The 19,806-nt window shown below is 37.4% G+C and overlaps 1 protein-coding gene across 4 annotated transcripts in view; it reads right to left on the reverse strand.

Moving 5' to 3' along the window:
• The window catches only part of LOC150098114 (poly(A) RNA polymerase gld-2 homolog A-like), a 315,041-nt gene that overhangs the window by 195,905 nt on the left and 99,330 nt on the right, over nt 1-19,806 (reverse strand). For all 4 annotated transcript variants that reach the window (XM_090406209.1, XM_090406210.1, XM_090406207.1 and 1 more), the window contains one exon: nt 11,660-12,268. In XM_090406209.1, the coding sequence (XP_090262335.1) occupies nt 11,660-12,087 (428 nt within the window). In that variant the 5' untranslated portion in view covers nt 12,088-12,268. The remainder of the gene's footprint in view (nt 1-11,659; nt 12,269-19,806) is intronic.

The raw sequence follows: 19,806 nt of genomic DNA on the forward strand, positions 1-19,806 counted from the left end.
ATCATATAGTAAACTAACAGTGTCAGATAAGAGAATGTTGGTAAAGAGGGAAACAATGTGAAAGCCGACTAACAAATGACTTATTTGAATATTCTTGATTTTTAAGAAAACGTGTGGAATTCTTGATGGATGACCTGGATTGTCCGATATGAGCAGTTAATAAACGCGAAAGAATTTAGCATATTCTATAGGTGGGAGAGTCAATACAATTCACAATGGGTCTTACTGGACAACCTTCATGAATTTTTGGGGGGGAATCATATAAAATGAGTTCTTCCAAAATGGGTGTGTAACTTATTCAAAGTATTTTGATCCCAACTAACAACTTCATTAAGCAGCTTATCTAATGTGTTTTTATAGGATTATAACTAATTTCTTGAGAGGCAGAGGTATCCTGTAAAAAGGCAGTCTATCTTCTTCCCCTAGTCAGCTTTATCCATTACCAACTACAGCTTTTCCTTTATCCACTTTCAAAATATAGATAAATGGCTCTTTTGTCTTAATGAAAAACGGCACATGGGTTTCAGCACTAGATCAATTACATAGTGTAATTTGCTTTTAAAGAGTAAAGCAGCTGCTTCAAAGCATAGTTTATTAGCATCTTCAGTTCTATGCACTGTTATTTTCAGCATGAAGTATCTGTACTTTCATTTCATTAAAGTTAATTACTGTGGTTATTACGTAATTTGTTATTTATAATTCTGCCACAGGTACCTTTAAAGATTAGGTACTCAAATAGTAGCAATATGGGGCCAATGTGATTTTAACTGAGGAACTCAAAAAATCGAAAACTTTCCTTTTGCATTGCCACTTTAGGCTCCCTTCAATAAGTAATAAGGTGGAAATGCACTAGATGATGAAACCAACTACCTGAAGTTGTTGAAAGTTTTTCCACTAGGTTATACTATAAATTAAAGATGCCAAGGAATTATATTCTTGGTTTAATCCTTTATCCAAGTGTGAGCAAACAAAGTTTGCATGTGGAGTAACTTCACGACTAGGCAAGTCGTATAAAGAGGATAATGACTTCACATCACTTGCCTTAGTATCCCATAATGCAAAGCACACATATCCTTATGGACATGTGTATGCAATGCATTATGGGAAAGGTCACTACCCAGACCAGTTTCAACCTTTATTATTACTACATGACACCAAGAAGTCCAAAGATTCATTGAGGGAGGATAGCTACTCTACAACTCTCCATCTCCACCACTTAATCTACCAACTACAGCAAATCACCACTACCATTATCACACATACCAATGCCATCTACTGCCTACCAAAACTAGTTTGTTTTTTTTTTGTCTGTAAATTGCATGTGTTCACAGGATCTATTTGTCTGCATGTAGGATGAAAAACTCAGTTTTTAAGGGGGAAAACCCTACTACATCCATGAGATTGGCTAACTCTCCTACAATTGAAAAAAAACCATATAAAGATTCCTCTCATCCCGACGAGAATCGAACTCGGGCCTTTCCCAATCTAAGGACACAACATAGTCATTCTTCCAACTGCACTTAATTATTGAGGTCTCATCAGTAGGAGCCAGGCCCAAAAGTGATACCAAGGTTGAAGTAATGCAGAATTCATATTTCCATATACAAGTAGCCAAAACGTGTCACATCTTATTAATGAAATACTCTGCATTAAAGATAGATATTGCAAATTTTTCCACTTGGTTATACTATAAATTAAAAGATGCCAAGAAATTATATTCTTGGTGTAATCATTTATCCAAGTATAAGCAAATAAAGTTTGAGTGCGAAGTAACTTCATGACTGGGCAACTCGTATACAGAGGTTAATGACTTCGCATCACTTGTCTTAATATCCCATAATGCGAAGCATATATCCTAATGGACATGTATAATGCTGTTCACTATGGGAAAGATCACTACCCAGACCAGTCTTGACTTTCATTGAAGGTCTCATCAGCAGGATAAAGGATTAAATCAAGAATATAATTTCTTGGCATCTCAAATTTACTGTATAACCAAATGGGAAAAACTGTCAACGTCTATCTCTAATCCAGAGTACTTTAGTAATAAGGTGCAACATCTTTTGGCTACTTATATATGGAAATATGACTTTTGCATTACTTCAACTTTGGTATCGTTCATCGTTATCTCATTTTGCCTGAGTGGTGCTAGGCGTGAACGTATGACGGTTGTGGATTTTCTTCTCGGTAGAACGTGTTAATCAAATATGAGAAACTCTGGTTTTGTAGTGTAGCTGCTAGATTAACTAGCAGAGACGTAATTAAAGTTATTAAATTGAGGATTATACTGTATTTAAGAACAACAGCACAGGTAAGTGGACTGTAATTGCAATGAGGGCGATTCGTTAGGCCTAACAGCCGCTAGAATCGTCATTGTTAGTATCTATTTCAGATCCATATACTTGTGTTTATATGCAAATCGTAATAATGAATGTGTTAGATTTGGACGTCCTCAGATTCTTCAGATGAAGAGCCAGTGCTTATTCTTGTAAATAAACTTCAAAGGAGGTTTAAGCTCAAATGGCCATCAAACATGATAGATCCTGACATCATTATAGACTCTCTAGATAATGGGCTGGCATTCAGCTTCATAAAGAAACTCCTTAAGAAGTTCGAGCTTGAATGGCCCGGCTACCTAAATTTTTACTCTTTACCCGAAACTGATGAAGACCAAAATGAAAATGCTCCTCAAATGGAGAAAAATTAAATCTAGCAATCTCTGACTCTACTCATTCAGATCAAGGAGAGACGCACGAGTGCAAAACTCTCACCTCTGGAGTCAGCAAAAGAAAATGGCATGGATGAAGATGCCCCAACACAGATTCCTCTGCCTCCGCCAATGAAAAGGTGCCTCCAGTCATTCTTAGGGAAAAGCAGAGATGGACAGCCTTAAGAACCACCATGGGCAACCTGCAAATAAATTACTCCACTGCCAAGAACACAGAGGAGGGCATCAAAATTCAGCCTACTACAGTGATTGACTATAGAAATTTAACCAAGGAGTTGGATGTAAGAGGTATACAATACCATACTTTCACACTTACCTCGGAGAAAAATTTAAAAGTGGTACTCCGGGGAATATCAGAAGACATTGAAACAGCTGCTGACCTCAACATGCAAGATCTGCCTCCCATAAAGGTCAGCAGAATGTACAAATCAAACAAGACCCCTATGCCTCTGGTATTGGTGGAAATACACAATATCTATAAAAATATTTATAACTTGAAGACAATCTGTGGGCTTAAGGTCTCACCGTAGCCACTTAAGAAGAGGACCTCTTCTGGGCAGTGCCATAGATGCCAAAAATTTGGTCATGCCCAGAAGTTGTGCAAAGCTCAATACAGATGTTTAAAATGTGGTGACACCCACCCCACACATACCTGCTCCAAGCCCAAAACCACCCCGGCTAAGTGCGCTAATTGTGGTGGCCCCCACCCTGCAAATTAGAGAGGGTGCATTTCCCACCCAAAAAACAGGCAAACTGAGTTAATCAGTCAATCTACCTCATTATCAGAAACGAGAGCCCCAGAACCTCAAGTTCATCAGGCTCCTATTAGTTTGAACAAGATGACAGGTGTTCACCCACCATCAACTGAGCCCCTGAAGAAAATAAATTTTCAACACCAAACAAGAACATATGCTGACATGGCCTGCCCCAAAAAAGCAATCCATGATCAGAATATGCCAAATCCACATTCAAATATAACAGCCATCATCACCTCTTCTCTTGTAAATATGTTACAGGATTTCAGTAATGCAAATCCATCACTAAGCACTACAAAAAGTTTCTTGCAGCAAACACAGTCCATTTTATCTGCACTCTCCAATGCATAGGCAAAAATTCACCCCAGATTCTCTAATGATTATTGCATGGAATGCCAACGGCCTTAAAAATAAAATACTAGAAGTGCAGGAATTCAATGACAGATATAATCCAGATATATTATTAATTAATGAAACTCACCTGAGACCTGCTGACAATCCTAAATTTAAAGGATATCAACTTTACAGGAATGATAGGCTGGATTATGGAGGTGGTGGTGGTACAGCCATCCTCATCAGAAATCACATCAACCATATGCTGCAGCCATTCCTACAACCACTAATCTCGAAGTCACAGGTATCAATATCATCACAAACTCTGTCGGAAACAAAAATGTATGCTGCTTATAACCCACCATTAAAACATTGCTGACCACAGATCTGGATGCTATCCTCGGAGTTAAAGTACCAGTTATTATCACCGGAGATTTAAAAGCAAAACATCATGCCTGGAGCAGTAGGTCTATAAACAGAAATGGTTGCATCCTTTTTAACTATGCAAGCTCAAATTGTGCAGCTGTGACTGGCCCCTCAGTGCCAACTCACCACAGTCTGAGTGGCTCATCCGACATCTTGGATATAGCTATCCTTCAGAATGTCAACCTGCAATACACCCTGGAATCATTGAATGAATTATCATCAGACCACAATCCTATTCTGCTCCAAGTGGGTTATCAGAGGGGACTTCCCCTTCGCCTCACACCTTCATTCCCTGGGAAAAACTATCCAAAATGCTTCCGAACTACATTGATCCCATTCCCCATATTAATTCCAAGGAAGAAATTGATTCAGCAGTCAAAAAACTTACTGATCAAATCAACACAGCCATAGCATTTATCACCTCAAATTCAAGTGCTTTTAAGTGTAAACGACTACCAGATGACATAATGAACTTAATCAGGAAAAAAAATAAAGCAAGAAAAAGATACAACACTAGACAAAAAATATCTCAACAAAATGAACGGTGCAGTGAGAGATGCACTTAAAGCCCACAGAAACAAACTATGGGAAAACAAATTAGCCTATATATCACCTGGTGATCAAACCGTCTGGAAGTTCCTGAGAAACATCAAAAACAAATCTCTTCCTCCTCTCAAATCAGACCTGAACATTGTTTACACAGATGCAGAAAAAACCGAAACTATAGCTAAAAATTTAGAAAAACAGTGTAGCCTTTCATACGATAACCTAAACTTGAATCATATTTATAAAATTCACCGCCACATCAGGCACATGTTAAAATGGCCTGATACCTGTACCAGCCAACTCACACCTACTTCTCCAGCTGAAATTTATGACATTATAAGGAACTTGAAGAATAAAAAAGCTCCAGGGCATGATGGCATATCCAACAAAGTTATTAAACTGCTACCCCGAAAGGCCATTGTACATCTTACAACAATAATAAATGCTATGTTCAGGTTTAACTCTCCCTCTGCATGGAAGTTGGCAGACGTAGTTCCTATATACAAACCTGGCAGGGATCCTCAGCAGCCTCAAAGTTATCGTCCCATAAGTCTGATTTCTAATTTGGGCAAAATAGCAGAAAAAGCTATCCTTTCCAGAATTCAACTTTCAGTAAAAAAATTAAACATCCTTCCTTCAGAACAGTTTGGTTTTTGCCAGTTTCACAGTACCACCAACAAATTCATTAACACAAATTATGGCACTTTGGACTACTATACAAATTGATTTTAGCTGGCATTCCATTAGATCTAGTCCAAATTATAAAGTCATTTCTTAGTGGCAGACGAATGCAAGTCAAACTAAATGATATATTATCTGCCCAGCGATGAATCTTGGCAGGAGTGCCTCAAGGGTCCCTACTAGCACCGATACTTTTCACGATTTACATGACAGACATTCCACACAATCCAATGTCATCTATCATTGCCCTATACACAGACAACACAGCTATACTGACCAGATCTATTAACCCGCACCTTGTCACCAAGAAACTGCAAGAAAACCTGCATAGATTAGAGAACTGGTTCTCGGAATGGAGATTGCAAGTAAACCCTCAGAAGAGCATTGCCATGCTCTTCACTAAAAACTCAATATTTCCCAAAGATGACATCTTCCTATTTAATATCAAGATTCCCTGGAAAGCAAAAGCCAAATATCTGGGTGTACTGCTGGACAGAAAACTAACCTTCAGTCCACATATAAAACCTCATGTACAAAAGCATCAAAAATCACTGCACAGCTTTACCCTCTTATCAATAGGAATAGCAAGCTGGATACCAAAATAAAACTGCTCCTTTATCAGTTGATGATTTGACCCATTATTACTTATGCATCCCCAGCCTGGAGCCACACTTCAAGTACAAATATCCTCAAACTACAGAGGGTGCAAAACAAATGCCTCCGCATGATCTTAAATGTATCATGGTATATCAGAAATGTCCAACTCCACCGGGATACAAATATTCCCTACATCTACTCTTTCCTGCAGTCTTCAGCAGTAAAGTTCTTCTCAGCATCCTCTTCACATCCAAATGAATTAGTACAACAAGCAGCAAATTATGATGAAACAGACTTCTCCAAATATAGGAGACCCAAGGCCATTGTACTTCCAAATGAAGATGTTTAAATCACACCTACTCAGGCAGAGCACTTAGCTCAAACTTTTCCTTACACAGCAACCTTATCAGATAGTAAGGATTATAAAAGCATTTTGCTTCACCCTTACAGTCAGCAATGTCTTGCGTTTGCTATCATTTCTGGGCCTAGTTCCCACTGTTGAAACCTCAATAAAAGTCTAAACCAGTCTGACTCTTCCCATAATGCATAGCATTATACATTTCTGTAAGGATATGCTTTGCATTATAGGATACTAAGGCAAGTAATGTGTAGTCAATTAGCCTCTATATATGACTTGCCCAGTCGTGAAATTACTTCATGTGCAAACTTTGTTTGCTTACACTTGGATAAAGGATTAAACCAAGAATATAATTTCTTGGCATCTTTAATTTACAACTACCTGAAGACTCACAAACATCAAATACCAGAGTGGGATTTCAACTTGGACCTGCCAACAGTATAATAAATTTAGTTTAATCCTTTATCCAAGTGTGAGCAAACAAAGTTTGCACCTGAAAGTATCTTCAGGACTGGGGTAAGGTGGTACAACACCAGGGCAACTCATTGCAAAGGTGGAGCAAGCTACCAACACTCCTGTCCCAGTATCTCCTATAATGCAAAACATCTTCTTGCGGATATGTCTAATGTTATGCATTAAGGGAAGGGCCGCTACCCAGACTAGTTTCGACCTTTATTGAGGTCTCTTCAGTGGGAGCCAGGCCCAAGCTGAGATACCAGGCAGAAGCATTTGCAGGTCATCTCTACCTAGTTGGTAGCTTGCTCCACCTTTGCAATGAGTTGTCCTGGTGTTGTACCACCTTACCCCAGTCCTGAAGATACTTTCAGGTGCAAACTTTGTTTGCTCACACTTGGATAAAGGATTAAACTAAATTTATTATACTCTAACCAAGTGAAAAATAAACTTTCAACTGCCAACAGTAAGGCAGTTTTTTAGTTCTTTAGGTGGTTAAATGGATGCTATCCATTTAACCAGCAGTGTTTCCCAAATTGTGTCCTTGGGGCTTTGTGGTCCACAAAGCCCCAGGGATCCACTAGTAATTCAAAGGGGGTACACGGGATAGTTTATTTTCATTAAACTTTATCTTATCATGTTGCTTGCACCTGGCCTAATTGATATGTTCATATTATTATGAATATCTCCATTGCATTGTCATAAATGACACATTTAGTGTTGTAAAATTGTAATTTATTACTTGATCTTTATGATATGTAAAAATATAAAAAATTTCCATTTTGGATTTTATGAGGGCCGCGGTGAATTAACATTCGCTACGGGGGTCCACGACATCAAAAAGGTTAGGAAACACTGACCTAAAGGATTAATATTGCAGAAAAAGTTTAGAGTAGCATATGAGAAGGTGACGTTCCTAGGTATTTTCATACCTAGGAAATACTTAATAGTAGCATGCCATCTCCTATGGAATCAGCAGACTCATCATGGGAGGTTCAATCAACTGACATTTATCATACTGAATCTTAAAATTCTGAACACTCCCTGCATTAACAACATGTTGAAGTAGAGCATTCCATTCATTCACAATTCTCCATTCTTCACTACACTTACATAATATTCAGGGATAGCCTATGATTCTTACCCTCTTGCCTTCTATTCTTTATATAATCCCTCTGGATTAATCTGGTAAAATCTCCTCACTAACTTAAACATCTGTCACATCACCTCTTTTCCTCCTATCCAAACTCTGCAATCTGCATTTCTTAACTTCTCATCATAACCAGTATTCCGAGTTCTGATGTTGTCTTAGTCACTCATCTCTGGACCCTCTCCAATGTTTCCACATCACACTGAAAATTAGGTGACTAAATCAGAGCACAACCGCCCAAGTGTGATCTGACCAGTGCTTTATACAGTGGCACAACCACCTCATTATCCTTAAGCATTACAGTACTTATTATCATAGTGGCACTGTGATGTACAGTCTTTGCAATGCTTGCAATATGCCCTCAGAACTTTAGTCTGTCAATCACCACTCCCAAATCTTGAATCTCATACTACTTCTTGTAGAATAGTGCCCTCAATATAGTACACAGCTTTATATATCTATACTTCTCGTAGTAAGACTTATACGTTGGTTAGACATAACTGGTAATTAATTTACGGAATTGACAACGTATATAAAGTAAATTAATTAAAGATAACTTTAATGAATCACTTCTATATTTCGGCAATGTCACATTGCCATCTTCGGGAACATACAGATATGGTATGTGCACTAAGGAACTAACAAAGCAAATGAGGAAGAAAATAAGAACTAATTTTGTTCCTAAAGTCCTAATGGTGCCCTCTTGCGGGCTAATTTGGTAGTCTTGGCAGTTGGGCTGAAGTTCTCAAAATGAAAGTCTCCCAAATTTGGGGCAGTTTCATGCACCCAAATTTGTTGAGGTTAGGAACGTTTTTTTAGAGCTGCTGAAGATTCTTTGAATAGTCTTTCGTATTTAAACTTGCTGCGATGGATTATTTTTGTCTTCTTCCAACGAATTTTATGGTGGGTATCTAAGGCATGGTCTGCCAGCCCAGAGCGGCTGTAATGGTGAAACCGGATGTAGTCTTGGTGTTCTGAAATCCTGATATTTGTTGTTCTGCCTGTTTGGCCAAAGTAGGACAATTTGCAGCTGCAAGGGACCTGGTATACACCAGGTAGGTCTAGGGGAAGTGGTTGGTCTTTGGTAGAGCGGATAAGGGATGCCAACTTTTTATATGGTCTGTAACAGGAAGTAAGGTCATATTTTTTGAGGATATTAGTTATTTTTTCAGAGGTGCCCTGGATGTAGGGGATAGTGATAGACTTGGTGTAGTCTTTATTGTGGAGGGGGGTTGTGGTTTATAGGTTTTAGTATTTTTTGGATTTTTTTGGGGTTTTTTGTAGCCATTGGCTAAGAAAGTGTTGAGGATGTGGTTTAGTTCCATAGTCAGGGCCTTGTCATCTGAGCAGATTAATTTTGCCCTGTTATATAGTGTTTTTATCACCCCATATTGTTGTGAGGTGGGGGGGATTGCTGATGAATGTATCTGCCAGTGTGGGTGGGTTTTCTGTGAACAGAGAAAACCAAAGTTCCATCAAGCTGGCGGGTGATTAAAGTGTCTAGGAAGGGGAGGGTGTTGTTTTCCTCTTTTTCTAAGCTGAACTGGACTCTGGGATGTCGGTTGTTTAAGTGTGTTAGGAAGGAGTGGAGTGTATCTGAGCCATGTGGCCAAATAGCAAACACATCATCCACATAACGAAGCCAAATAGTGGGTTTTTGTGGGGTGGAGTTTAAGGCTTTCTCTTCAAATGTCTCCATAAAGAAATTGGCCAAGGGTGGGGAAAGTGGTGAACCCATGGCTGTCCCCTCTGTTTGTAGAACTTTCCTTGCCAAACGAAATAGCCTGAGTTCATTGTGAACTGAAATAGGGTTGAGATATCGGGAGGAAACTTGGCTTGGATGAGCTCAAAGGTTTCTTTGAGTGGGACATTAGTGAATAGGGAGGAGACGTCAAAACTGACCATTATGTCAGTGTGTGAGGTTTTCTATACTGGCTTTAAAGTGGGCCGAGTTCTAACACACTTAAACAACCAACATCCCAGAGTCCAGTTCACCTTAGAAAAAGAGGAAAACAACACCCTCCCCTTCCTAGACACTTTAATCACCCGCCAGCTTGATGGAACTTTGGTTTTCTCTGTTTACAGAAAACCCACCCACACTGGCAGATACATTCACCAGCAATTCCCCCCCCCCCTCACAACAATATGGGGTGATAAAAACACTATATAACAGGGCAAAATTAATCTGTTCAGATGACAAGGCCCTGACTATGGAACTAAACCACATCCTCAACACTTTCTTAGCCAATAGCTACAACCCCAAAAAAAATCCAAAAAATACTAAAACCTATAAACCACAACTCCCCTCCCCCCCTCCACAATAAAGACTACACCAAGTCTATCACTATCCCCTACATCCAGGGCACCTCTGAAAAAATAACTAATATCCTCAAAAAATATGACCTTACTTCCTGTTACAGACCATATAAAAAGTTGGCATCCCTTATCTGCTCTACCAAAGACCAACCACTTCCCCTAGACCTACCTGGTGTATACCAGGTCCCTTGCAGCTGCAAATTGTCCTACTTTGGCCAAACAGGCAGAACAACAAATATCAGGATTTCAGAACACCAAGACTACATCCGGTTTCACCATTACAGCCGCTCTGGGCTGGCAGACCATGCCTTAGATACCCACCATAAAATTCGTTGGAAGAAGACAAAATTAATCCATCGCAGCAAGTTTAAATACGAAAGACTATTCAAAGAATCTTCAGCAGCTCTAAAAAACGTTCCTAACCTCAACAAATTTGGGTGCATGAAACTGCCCCAAATTTGGGAGACTTTCATTTTGAGAACTTCAGCCCAACTGCCAAGACTACCAAATTAGCCAGCAAGAGGGCACCATTAGGACTTTAGGAACAAAATTAGTTCTTATTTTCTTCCTCATTTGCTTTGTTAGTTCCTTAGTGCACATACCATATCTGTATGTTCCCGAAGATGGCAATGTGACATTGCCGAAATATAGAAGTGATTCATTAAAGTTATCTTTAATTAATTTACTTTATATACGTTGTCAATTCCGTAAATTAATTACCAGTTATATCTATACTTCAAAATGCAACACCTTGCATTTATTAATATTAAAACTACAATCCTACTCCTTTGCCCAAGTCTATTCAAATCTTTCTGAAGGGAATCATCAGCAGTGCTACCCCTATAATTTTTCCCAACTTTGCATCATCAACAAACAACTTAAGATTCCCTAGTCAGTCCACATGATATATCATTTACAAATGAGCAGCAATTTAAAACAGCAGGGTCCCGAGAACATAATCATGGGGTTATGAAATGCAACATGGACCAGTATGAAAAAACACCAACTTACAGCATTTTGGAATGATCTAGTAGATGAGTGATTATGGCAATTTCAGGACTCCAAAATGCTGGCTATGATGAGAAATTAAGAAATGTGGATTGAAGTGTTTGGTGAATAGGAGGAAAGGAGGTGATGTGACAGATGTTTTAGTTAGTGAGGAGATTTTATGAGATTAATCCAGAGGATATGACATAATTTATGTTTTTCAAAAAAAAAAAAGATTTAAATGGAATGTAAAAACGATTAACTAGCCACATAAACCTTAATTTTGAGTATATTTCAGAAATAGTTAAAAAAAAGTATAAAATACATACTTTGTTTTTTTTTCTAAGACTGTATCCTGGGTCTGACTTTCTTCTGCATCAAGTGAGACACATTCAGATGATGGTGTAGATGGGCGGGATTCTGTTGCTCTACTATCGTCACTATTTGTATCAGGAATACTGTCTTTTGAAGGTTGTCGAGTAAACGATGACCAATAATGACTTTTTTTACACCACAGTTTTCTTCCATATATTTCAGAGTTCTGTACGATCATGCTTATTGGCACTCTACGCATATTAGTAACATCTATTGGAAATGTTGGTATCATACTAGACACTTGAGCACAAGGTATAACTGCAGCAACTTGGTCCATAGCAAGAAGAGGTAAATCTCTATATGGTGAAAGAGTAAGTGGCACTTTGGTAGGAATACATCCACTGCCAACTATCCAAGGAGTGGGACAAGCAGAATGGTACATTTTGATTTTTAGTGGGGAAAAAAAAAATGTTAAAGGGAATCCAATATAATAATACCAGACTGATTAGTAGTCTGCAAAACGACTATGATGGAAGTCATGGCAACTTGTCTTTCTCATTAATATACTCTATCCAGAATTTAGCAGAAAAACTCTGATACACTTTCCCATAGTAGCCTGTAATCTGCAAAGAACAAATTGAATACATTATAATATGCGATTTATGAATGACTGACAAAACAAATGAAAGCTTTTTTTAAAAAAAAATAGTATTGAATAACATAAATGTTAAGTATAGTTACACTTACATGAATGGAACGTTGTACTGCAGAATATACAGGTAATGGACTAAAAAATGGAAATAGTTGCATGTTTCAATTAATATGCAGTTGTTCCACTGTGGGCATATGGCATAGCCTGTATTCTTTGAGAGAGACTGTCATTCCTTGGAATTCAACAGGAGGAATTTTTACACCATTCATCCAACAGAAAATGGATCAATTTGCCTTTGTTCTTTGCCTTCCACAACAAGTGGACCCAAATCATTCATATGAGAATGTGCCTCAGACCATCAGAACCATTCAGTTGGAAACAAGCACTCTGGCTGGTAAGCTTCCTTTGGCTGATGCCACACACATATTCATCTATGTACTGCAAAAAAAGCATGAAAGTGGATTCATCAGACCATATCACATCCCTCCACTGTTGTGTAGTCCACTGCCTTTGATCTTTGCACCAATGGATGCGATGACATTGACAGGAGTGATCAAAGGCTTGTATAAGGCAACTCAACCGTGATATCAAACTCTGTAGTTCCCAGTATGGAGTTCTTGTTGAAATAGGTTTCTAATGACCACTGTTGAATTTTTAATAATTGCTGAGCAGTAGCCTGCCTAATTTTTGTGGCACAGTGCACTAATGCTTGAATGTCCCTCTCTTGCAGTAAATGCTTTCATCCACTATTGCATTTCACTGATGATGTTTGTTCTGTTGACTGCCATGCTGACATAACCTTAGAGACTGCTCCTCTACTAACCCATGCAATTTCAGCTGTTCTGGTCCAGCCTGGCTCCAAGAATCATGCCCCCTTTCATACTCGCTGAGGTTCTCTCTGGATTTCATTCTAGCATGCAATAAACAGCAGCAGGCTTCCATTTGCCTTTATATACACATGCCTAGAAATGTTGGGAGTATATTTGCATATCAACTGCATTTATGTTTGGCACATCATAGATGCTGCATTGCAACTACTGATAACAACCAGATAGCTCAGTGTTTATTTTTTTTGTCCATTATCTGTATATAAAGAGATGAGTGAGATTTGGTTTATGAAAACAGATCAATCTACTGGAGAATAACTCAAGCATTTAATCCTAGAGAGCTAAAATTGCAAAAGTGGAACAAGGCTGACCATTATGCAGATGATGGTCAATCTGAGAAAATGCAAGATTTCAGCAAGGAAGAACAAGTGAAGCTCATCCTCAAGGCTTACCATGATGAAAAAAATCAGTGATAAATTAGATTATACAGTAAGGTATGTAGGATGTATGCTGAATGAATACAGTCATGCTCTGTGGCAGACCACTAGTTATGGAGGTCAGATGATGATGATAATAATAACCATCACCTATACTATCCTCTTATCAAAATCACCAGCTTTATATCTATCCCTATTTGCTCCTATTTGTGCACTACTTTCACACAGAATTATATTCAAATACCTTTGCAAAGTTCAGCAGATCACAGAGTAGCCGTTTACTTTATCCAGATCAATTGTCATAATTGTCAAGCAAATTACTAAGGCAAAGACTTGCCCTTCACAAAAACCCTCTTTACACCATTCTAGAAATGAGGCTTATATTAAACAGCATGTCAGGGGAGGTGCCAATTAACTTGTCCATTCTCATAATACATGGGCTGTTATGCCATATGATCCTATAGCCATGTTCTCATTATGGTTCTGCATATAGTAAGCACCTCTAATTCATCTACGTCTATTTTTGAATCCATCAGTGACACATCTGGTTGCAGTATCTCCACATAGGTGGTATACCCTTGCAAAATGCTCGCTCAGCAACTCAACTATTTGCTTCTGTTACCTCCTTACCATCAACACTGTTAAAATCATCCTTTTATTCACCACATAGCAAAAGAATTCTGGTATTTCTTTTGGCCTTATCAGCTAGCTTCACATAATTAGCTTTGGCCTTCCTTATCATACATTTCTTTTCTGTGCCTCATATTGCTCAGGGGCTTAATGGTCGCTTTTTCCTTTATATTTTCCTTCCGCAACTCCCCCCCCCCACAACTCCTGCTTATTAATGCTACTCATCCATCTAATTCATACCCGATTTACCCTCCGAAGTCTAGTCTAATAATACTTGCTTCAAGCACACCTCGACTACTTCTATGCACTGCTAACATCCTCTCCCTCCAAATTTTGATGTCATGGCATCACTCTAAGCTGACTCCTTGTTTGTCATAATCACTTGCTTTATAATCCCATGTATATCCCTTCTTAACAGAAAATTCTACATGCTTTGCAATTCTCTCAGGTTAACACTACATAATCACTTCCCCCAAGTGGAAGCACTGTGACCACATTGGTTACTGCTGCTAAGTTCTCTGATGCAATGACCAGATCCAGCACTTTCAAACCTCATGTCTACTCCATTATGTTATAAATTTCATTTCCATCCCTCCCTATGACCATTTCTGCTTCCAATCTATGTCCTCCATACTAATCACTCAACCTGTAATCATTGTATTAATTTGCACAAGCATGCCACTTATATTCTCTTATATTCCTTGGCTTATAGCATCAACCAAAAGTTTCATCTTGTTGGTCTATATGACACCAGATAGCCTCAAATGTACTGCTCTCTACATCCCTGTCCTCTTGATGTACATTACTCTTTTTGGGTTCATTTCTGCTGCTATTAGCAAAAATTTTTCTCCCATTCTGTTCCCTTTGTGCTGTCTAAAAATATTTTACTCTTTATAATCTATCGCTATGATTATCATCCTCCATTAACCAAGCCTCACTGATGTAATGTTTGGTCAAGTTGAACTAATTAACGTAAGAAACTCTTGTACCTTATTCTGAATTAGTATTGATTATCTAATGAAAGTTAAGAACCTGGGAAGCTACATTCAGCATCATGCGTTCACTCTCCCTCTCACCTCTAGATTGCCTAGACAGACTCACCTGTATTCCACCTCCCCACACACAAAAAAAAAATTCTAGTTTCCTTGACTACATTTCTGAACTCACTGCACAGAACTTTCTCAAAACGCCTAACTCTGAATCCATTGAAACACACACCATCCAACTTGCACATATCCTTCCACACATCAAACTGCTTCCACAAACTTCACACCATTCTTCCTTCTCCAAGACCTGTATGCCGACTTATTTGCAATCAGCTTTGTCTCAGATCATCTTGATCATACCACACTTTCACAACCTCCAAGTTTCTTTATGGTTTGTCAAGCGATTAATATTATCCTTCTTTGCAAGGATAATATAAATTTTATCACCAAATAGTTTTTTCCTGCTTTACAAAGAGTATGGCATCATAAGCATGTCATGTTATGTAGACCAAAAAATCCAACATGAGAATGTTTCTTGGTTTGAGATTAAAATAATTTTATGCCTTTATTCTGGTAATTTTATCAATCACAGAAGACAGTGTTATAGATTCTTAAAAAAAAAAATTAAAAAAAAAAAAAAAATAATAAAAAAAATTCCATGCATGAAAGGTTGTAGCTATACTATACATTAGTACTGGTACCATGTGTAGGCTACAGGTTAGATAATCCAGAAACCTTGTTCCAGAGACAACTATTTCAGGCCATTTCAGACCTCGAAGAAATGGGAGGTCTCCGACTAGGTAATGATTTTTTTACCTAGTGAGAGACCTCACTTATTGGAGGGACTTGAATTGACAGCCTATTGAAAAGCAGATGTTATTTGCTCCAAAAATCAGACTGGCAATATAGATGGATATATTCAAGTAAAGATCAAATTTTTCTATTCTCCCACCCACCCACTCAACAGGCTGGAAGTTCAAATCCCAGTGATATGGACACTGGAAATTCCAAGTAGCAAGTGCTTTTCATTGCCCAGAGTGTGTCCTTACTGGAAACCTGAAGTGGTTTGAAAAATTTCATATTTGGTCTCAAGAGTTTTGCTCTTGATACCAAATATGGCTCATCTCAGCTCATCTATGGGACTAATAGTACCATGGTTGGGATTCATAAAGTTTTGCAAAGACTGCCAATTCCTTGTTAAAAAAAAAAAACACTTGGTATACTAATGATTACTAATGATATATAGGAAAATTATATCTATCTTGAAAATCAAGCAATGAGTAACTACTGCAGAATCATTTTAAAAAAATAAACATTTGAATGTTTATTTTTTTTCATCTGATATATATTTATTTATTTTTTTAAATACAAAACCTGTGATGCAATTATAATTAAAAGAAACACACGTATTAACCACAGTGAAAATTGTAAATATTTCATCCTAAGTATCTTAGGACATCATCAGTAAAGTAGTTCAAAACAATAATAGGAATAACATACAGTTAGGGCGCATGGATTAAAATAGAATCTCATTAAACGTGCATAATGTGTTACAGAAGTTAAAAATAAATAAAATGAAAAATAATAAAAAATAAAAATGGTCTGTGTAGTAGGGCTTCAGAACTTTCTTTGTATAAACGTTCATGTTTGTATAAAGATCTATGTAAAAGTTTAGACTTTTCCCGATGAATCCTATGGTTTGGATTTTCAATTCCGTGTTGAGAGAGGCCAGATTTTTGCGGTTTAAAAAGACGAATGTGGTCTTGATATTCTGAGATGCATTTCTGAACAGACCTACCTGTCTGTCCAAAGTAAGACAATTTGCATGAGCATGGAATCTGATAAATGCCAGGCAACATCAAGGGTGAGAGTTTATCCTTAGGAGAAGGTAAAAAGTTGTAAATTTGGTTGATAGGTTTGTAAGCAGTGGCAAAATTATATTTCTTCATAATTTTAGAAAGATGTTCAGAGATGCCTTTGACATAAGGTATGGGAATCCTATGGACTTCTTCCTGTCTGGTTTGATGTGGAGAAGTGACTGACGATTTTTTGAGTTGTTTTATTTAGGATTATCCATTTAGGATGGCTGTATTTTTGATTACTTCTAATTCCTGGTTTAAAGATTCTTCAGAGGAGCAGAATTTGTGTGCTCTGGAAACTAGTGATTTAATAATGCCAGATTTCTGAGATGGATGATGAGCAGAAGAATTGTGAATGCAGTGACCCGAGAATGTAGGCTTGCGAAAGACAATCTCCACAGAGTATCTCCTTTTTGGATTTACACATCCAAAGAAAAGAAGACGGTTCCATCGCCACATGTCTTTCGCAAGCCTACATTCTCAGGTCGCTACATTCACAATTCTTCTGCTTATCATCCATCTCAGAAATCTAGCATTATTAAATCACTAGTTTCCAGATCACACAAATTCTGCTCCTCTGAAGAATCTTTAAACCAGAAATTAGAAGTATTCAAAAATACAGCTATCCTAAATGGATATAATCCTAAAACAACTCAAAAAATCATCAGTTACTTCTCCACACATCAAATCAGACAGGAAGAAGTCCATAGGATTCCCATACCTTACATCAAAGGCATCTCCGAACGTCTTTCTAAAATTATGAAGAAATACAATTTTGCCAGCAATTACAAACCTATCAACCAAATTTACAACTTTTTACCTTCTCCTAAGGACAAACTCTCACCTTTGATGCTGCCTGGCATTTATCAGATTCCATGCTCATGCAAATTGTCTTACTTTGGACAGACAGGTGGGTCTGCTCAGAAATGCATCTTGGAACATCAAGACCACATTTGCCTTTTTAAACTGCAGAAATCTGGCATCTCTCAACACGGAATTGAAAATCCAAACCATAGGATCCATTGGGAAAAGTCTAAACTTTTACATAGATCTTTATATAAACATAAATGTTTATACAAAGAAAGTTCCAAAGCCCTACTACACAGACCAAACTTAAACCGCAACGACATTCTTACTATTCCTAAAGTATGGGAAATTGTCATACAAAATCATGTTAAATAATTATTTTTATTTATTTTTAACTTCTGTAACACATTACGCACATTCAATGAGATACTATTGTAATCATGCGCCCTAACTGTATGTTATTCCTATTATTGTTTTAAACTACTGTACTGATGATGTCCTAAGATACTTAGGATGAAATATTTACAATTAAATAATTTTCATTGTGATTAATACATGTGTTTCTTTTAATTTTAAATAAGATACCAAGCTATTTTAAACCTGGTTTATTATTATTGAAAAGAACATACAGCAAGATAAGCAAAAAAAAAACAAAAAAAAAAAAAAAATACTGCTGCTATTGCATATATTAATAACCCAGGCTGTTAATGCTTAAAAAATTCAATACTCAAGATTCTCATATGGTCATTAATGTTATCATTCAATGATAACAGGAATGTCAATGATAACCACATTGTTTATGTACAAGCAAGAACTCCTCCTCTAAAGCATTAATATCACTTTCCATAAAGAAAATCTTTATCATTAACTGGAACCATAGAAATTCATTTTTCTTTATGGATGCTATTCTTCTTTCATCTTGATGCTTTTTAAGCTGAGACTTCTTAATATCAGAAAATGTATCCACTAATATTAAGGAAATTCACTATTAGGAAAATAATATGATCTCTATAGATCGCTTTCATACACTGACTCATTGTGAACTGTCAGATTTTAGGGAAAGGCAACATATACTAGAATATTAATTAAAAACTTTAATTATATTTCCTATATTTTGGTAATGTTACATTACCATCTTCAGGGATCACAAAATAATGATATGTGCATGCAGGCACTAATATTAAGCAAAAATGGCTGAAGAAAACAACTGAAATCTGTCCTAGAGTCCTAAAGATGCCCCTAGCGGACTTAACTGGGTTGTCTTGGCTGATGTTCTTAGAATTAGAATGCATGCTTCCATATTTGGGGCAGTCTCATTGCATCCAAATTTGATGAGGTTTGGAGATTTTTTTTTTTTTAGAGCTGAGGCTGATTCTAGGAATAATCGCTCATATTTATACTTGCTACAGTGTGGTAAAGTGGCTTTCTTCAAAGAGTATTTTGTGGGTAGGTGTCCAAAGCATGGTCAGCAATGGATGCACGAGACTGTCCCAAATATGGAACGCTTGCATTCTAAGAACATCAGCCAATTGGCCAAGACAACCCAATTTAGCCCACTAGGAGGCACCTTTAGGACCGACTTCAGTTGTTTTCTTCAGCCATTTTTGCTTAATGTTAGTGCCTGCATGCACATATCATTATTTTGTGATCCCTGAAGATGGTAATGTAACGTTACCAAAATATAGGAAGTATTAATTAAAGTTTTTAATTAATATTCTAGTATATGTTGTCTTTCCCTAAAATCTGTTTATAAGTTTATCTACAAGAAAATTCTCATTGTGAAAATCCATTTAACTCTAATACACCTATCAAACAAGTATTTTTTAATCTACCACAAACAAAATCAATAATTGCTCACAGAGCATGTCTCCTACCTAATTTCTGACTGGGATGTCTTAAGGAACACATGAATCATGTTACTTTGGTGTTAAGAAACATAAGGAGGCCATTATCACTTTTTATA

Source organism: Typopeltis vanoorti, chromosome 16, assembly GCF_054136105.1.
Source record: "Typopeltis vanoorti isolate ZY-2024b chromosome 16, IOZ_Tvanoo_1.0, whole genome shotgun sequence".
Lineage (NCBI taxonomy): Eukaryota > Metazoa > Arthropoda > Arachnida > Uropygi > Thelyphonidae > Typopeltis > Typopeltis vanoorti.